The 5,364-nt window shown below is 44.5% G+C and overlaps 1 protein-coding gene across 1 annotated transcript in view; it reads right to left on the bottom strand.

The window, feature by feature from the left end:
• ADAMTS13 (ADAM metallopeptidase with thrombospondin type 1 motif, 13) overlaps positions 1-5,364 on the bottom strand; it is an 18,421-nt gene that overhangs the window by 6,663 nt on the left and 6,394 nt on the right. Inside the window, exons 14-20 of the mRNA XM_009082115.1 lie at positions 5,350-5,359; positions 4,698-4,824; positions 4,201-4,349; positions 2,727-2,847; positions 1,864-1,944; positions 1,409-1,590; positions 865-1,000 (exon numbers count right to left, since the gene is read on the bottom strand). Coding sequence (XP_009080363.1) covers positions 865-1,000; positions 1,409-1,590; positions 1,864-1,944; positions 2,727-2,847; positions 4,201-4,349; positions 4,698-4,824; positions 5,350-5,359 — 806 coding nt within the window. The remainder of the gene's footprint in view (positions 1-864; positions 1,001-1,408; positions 1,591-1,863; positions 1,945-2,726; positions 2,848-4,200; positions 4,350-4,697; positions 4,825-5,349; positions 5,360-5,364) is intronic.

The raw sequence follows: 5,364 nt of genomic DNA, 5'->3' as shown, positions 1-5,364 counted from the left end.
CTGAATCTCAAACAGCATGACCCTGAGCAGTAAATGGCAAGAATCAATCAGCAATGTTATCTTTTCTCTACCCTCCTTGAGCATCACTTTCAGCTCTCAAGATGCAATTTCAGCTCAGATTCTCAACTTTCTGTTATTTTAAGTCCTGACTTTCTCAATTTCTTTCTGTTTGTGACTGCATTAGCTGAGAGGCCCTAGAGCATTTGGAGTTCTTTACTTCAGGGGTTCAGCAATCAGTTCAGCTGGGGAATTTGCTGGGGAAAAGCTCTCCAGACATAACTAGTTATATAGATTGACTTCCATAAATATTCATTAGTGCATTTTCTAAACCCTTGTCACAGAAGTCTTGAGAGGCCTGACAGTGTCATCTGTATTAGCTGGTAAACAAGATGTCAGAGCATCTATCAGAGTGAACTGTTACAATCTGCATTATGATTTCTTCAGGGAGACAGAAAGGATTAGCCATGACATGGGAACAGAATTCTAAGAAAGAAGTTTCATAATTAGCTCTGAGGCTTTAGTGAGACACTAGATACCACTTTGGTCTCAGACTTCTGATGCTTAGCCAACTTCAAATTAGAGTCTTCAATAACTTTGAAAAATCTGAGAAAATGATTTAGTCTTTAAAAAGTTCAGTTAAAAATCCTCTTCATGACCAAACATTTTCAGGACCATTTTGATGATCCAGCTCATTTGCTGATTTGCTAATTTAATTCAAAAGTTGTGCCACTTTTTCCTTGGGTTGAGTTTAACACTGGCGACTTCAGCTCACTTGGAGCAATTGGCTTTTAAATTAAATTCAGACCAAACCAGAAGTGTGCCCAGATCTCTGTAGAAATCAAAGACTGACTCCTGCTGTCCCACCTTCCCCACAGGTCACTGAACACAGCCCCTGCTGAGGAATCCACAGGTAAGTCAGGTTCTCTCTAGGGACAAAGTAGCTGAAGGTGATGTCTGGGTTGGTGGCATTGCCATACTCTTTTGTGTACCTCCGATAGACCTGGGGAAGGAAAAATTGTGGTCAATGCACAAGCCAACTCAGATTTACTTCTCAGGATGAAAGTGAGAGAAGTCAATCCCCATTTTTCCATCCAATCCAGAGCCTCAATGCAATGGCTCAGTTCTTGCCAGCTGCAGTCAGAGCACTCACCCTGTGAATTGTGGGCACAAGCCACTGAAAGAGATTAAGCCAAGCAAAAGGTTTAACTCAATACACTCTTCCCCACAGATCTGCAAAGAGCCTGTAGAGAGTCAACCCCAACCATTCCCAAGAGGAACACTATCACCCCTAAGTGAACACTGATCATGGACACCAAGCCTGTCACACCTGCATTCTGCACTGCAGCAAAGCCACACAAACCTGGCCAGTTCTGCCTGGTCCCCTTCCAACTCTGCTACTTTAATTCACCTGTATTTCAATTTCTTCTTGTGTTGGCCCATCTACATGGATTTCCTCCAGGCTTGGCAGGTTGTCCTTCGTGAGAAACACTTTGTATTTGATCTGGTTGTCCTCCAGAACTGACGGATAGGTGACATTCAGTGAGATTTTTCCTTTTCCAGCAACCACATACTCTCCTTTAACCTTAACAGCTAGAGAAGCAGGAGGAGCAGTGAGGTTAAGGGACATGATGTGGTCACCAGAATCCCCTGGTGCTGGCAGCTACAGGCTGCCCATTTGGGAGAAACCAGTTTGATGTCAGCTGGACATCCCAAAGAGCATGGCTTGTATGGCTTCCCACTGGAGAGCACCCCACAAACAAAATGCAGCACCAAGACCTTTTCCTCCCAAATTCCATTTTCTGGTTTGTCTAAGCTCCTTTTAGCCCTGCCTGTATTCCCTCCTCTCCTTTTCATTCAGCTCACCCAGATGTGTGAAGAGTGGTCTCCTGTTGGTAACATGGACTGAGGTAGTGTTACAAGGCAGGGACAGAAACGTCACATACTCTGGAAGGATGGAGAGAACGAAGATATGGTTACCTTCCTTACTGCACCTCTGCTAGAAAGACTGAGGATTACAGACCAACTCCTCTTCCCCTTACTAGCACACTGTCCACTGGAGGACAAGCCTTACAGGCAGCAACAAAGCTTAATTCCAGATGGGGTTATACAGCTCATATAAACAAAAGAAGGACACAGCAGTGATTGCCAACAGGTTAAGTTCACACTGACCTGAGTGCTTGGCTTGAACACAGCTGATGGTGATACAGCTAACAAAACTGAATTGTGTGCCCTGTTCTCACCTTTCTTTTGTTCTTTTTATGTTCTCTGCTAATATCTCTATGTGATACTGCAAGAGCCAGAGCAGTTCCCAAAGAGATGTTTAATATCTCAGGGAGCATTTGGACAATGCTCTCAGGCACATGGTGGGATTCTTGGCACTGTACTGTGCAGGGCCAAGAGTTGGGCCTTAATGATCCTTATGGATCTTTTCCAACTCAGGATATTTATGATTCCATGATCCGATATAGCCTCCAGCTCCTAATAATTTGCTGGACTTCCCAATGGCTGCATTTCTGATCCATATCCAAGGAATGACCAAAAAACCACACTCTGCCTACACAACACAACCCTGCCTTCTCTGTTGGACCACCCAAACTTCATCTCCATACAATAAAATCAAGCAGAAGCAGAAGTCACATAGAGAAGATTTTGAACACTGACCACACATACAAATATGCAGCACACAGAGTACCACAATGTAGAGCCTGAGGGGGAAGACTACACACCTTTAGCTTTTCCTTCCATGTAAGATCCACTGACTTTGGTGCAAGTGGAGTTATCACCCCCACAGACCTTGCAGGAATCCATTAGCTTCTTGGAGTCCATCTGGCCATCACACCCGAATGCCTGAGCAAAGGGGAGAGTGTCAGACCTGCCCATTCTGAGAAGAAAACAAGTGATTGAAACCAACATTCCTGAATTCCTGGAACTGCCCTTTCCATTTGTAATTTGAATTTAAGGAGACAACACAGACAAAGATGCATTTGTACCTAGACCTACCACTGCACAGCAGTATGCAAAGCCAGGGATTGGGAAGTCTTAGCTGAGAGCACAAGTTTCATTAACTGTGTGACATTTTCTTTCCTGGTAAGAAACAGCTCAAAAAGATTTCTCCTGTGACCTAAAACAAAGGCACTGCACTCCTTGTCTTCTATAAACTCCTTCTGGAGGGAGGGAGGAAAAAACAAAAGCCCAGGAGAACAGTAAACATGAATGGCAGGTTCTAAAGGAATCTTTAACTCCCCAAAGCCCAGAACCAAACCTAGCTCACATCCTTCAGCCTGGCCTTCAATCCCATGGAACTCTGAGGAGAGATTCTATCCTCATTCCCACGAACAAGAGTAATTTACACAAAGCTACAGGAGGATCTCAGCAGGCTTAGCAGCAAAACATGTGCAACTGCTGAATTTATGCTAGAGGCACTGATCCCAGGCTTTGGAAGCTGCCCTAACATGCATATTTATCACCGTGGCCAAGAGAAGAGGCAAAACCAGACCAGGTTGTGCCTACACCCTCTGCTGTTCGCTAGGAGAAACACATGACAAACACGGGGAACACGAGGATAATGAGAAAAACATAACATTTAGAAAGTGTATTCTGGGAATGTAAAGAAACAACAGAAAACATACACCCAGGTCAGCACTGAGCAGTTACTAAAATGCAGACAGCGAGGGGGAGTTACATGGAGGCTCATCAGGAAAGAATGACTTTCTCAGGTCCAATCCAGAAAAAAACCTCCAGAAGTTGTACTTCAGTTTTGATCAGTGATACTGCAACAGTTTGTCAACCTGTGATGCCTCAGTTTTACTCCTTATTTTGCCACTGACTTGGTAGTGCAAACCACATAACTTTTCTCCAACAGAGTCAGCATTTTATGGGGCTAATTACACCAACTAAACTGAGCAGCTAATGATGTCTCCTCCACCAACACATAAACCAATTACCCCTTGGATTAGGGATGGATAGCCATGTGTAATTACTGCAAATTAGCAGAATGACTTATTTGGAGGGCACTGGATGCACAGACAGAACAGTAGATTTGTTGGACACCATCCAACACACTAAGAACAAAACTCTCCTGAGAAGAACTCACTTTGTTGTTAGGGACACTGTGGATTTTCCCCTGCTCTGAGTAAACTGACTCCTTTGGTGCAGATTACCTACCTACCAAAGGTTCACCTGGATTCCCCAGTCACTTACTCTGCATCTTCCCATTACACAGAGGTGGAAAGCCCCATGGTGCTCAGTGTCATCCTGCTCACACCTGGTTCCATCTAGGAACTTGTCTTTGCGGCTCACCATGAATTCCTTCTCCATGGCCCTGCACATGTGCTTGCAGAGCAGGTCCCCTGGAGCAGGCAGAAGGAAGGAGTTACTCTTTCAGAAAGACATGTGGATGCCCATCAAGCAATGGGACGAAGCCCAGAGAGGTTGTGGACTCCCATCCCTGGAAGTGTTCAAAGCCAAGTTGGATGGGGCTCTGAGCAACTGGTCTAGTGAAAGGTGTCCCTGCCCATAGCAGGGGGTGGAACTAAATGATCTTTCAGGTCTCTTCCAACACAAACCAGTCTGGGATTCTATGATCTGACAGAGTACCCAGGTTTCATGTAAAAACTAAAACACTCAGTGAAATGGCCTTTCAACTTCAAAGGACAGGTCCATGAGCACTCCCTGCAGAGGTTTCAGACTTTCCTTACCTTTGGCAAAGCCAACAGCAGAAGTCCAGGTATAAAAGGATGGAGTTTCTACAGTAAGATATAGTGGCTTTAAATTTGTTGCTGCACATTGTTCAGCCATAAAGTCCTGCTGGGTCATCAGACAGGCCTGAATCCCAGAGAGAATCGTGTGGGTAAGGAAAGGAAATGACTGAGCACAGAATCCCACAGCAGCATTTTACCCACTAGCTAAAGGCAGAATATAAGCAAAACACCAAAACTACTGCAAATGAAGAAAACCACTTGAAAGAGAGGCAGTGGGATATGCAGAAAATTCTGTTTGCAAGCTGATATCTTTGTTATTTATACAAAACAAATCGATGAGGAAAAGAGGAACAATACAAGAAAGTCCCTCTGAAGAAAACTATCCTTAAGTGAGTCACTATCTTCTCAACATCTGTCCTGCTATGGGGCATAGAGAAAATGCTTCACTACATGTGAACAATGCTGTCAAATAACACTCCTGTCTTCAGTGGCACAGACACCTCTCCTGTTGTCAGACAGTTGAAGGCTGGATACCTTGAGTCCCCCTTCCCAGAGCACTCAGCTGTGAGTACAGTCACAAACCATACAGCTCTCAAAGGGTTAAACTGTGCTCAGACAAAAGCTCAGATGAGGTGATGATCTCCATTACCTGTGTATTGCACAT

This window comes from Acanthisitta chloris, unplaced genomic scaffold (genome assembly GCF_000695815.1).
Source record: "Acanthisitta chloris isolate BGI_N310 unplaced genomic scaffold, ASM69581v1 scaffold19959, whole genome shotgun sequence".
Classification (NCBI taxonomy): Eukaryota; Metazoa; Chordata; class Aves; order Passeriformes; family Acanthisittidae; genus Acanthisitta; species Acanthisitta chloris.
This window is presented reverse-complemented; position numbering and strand designations above follow the sequence as displayed.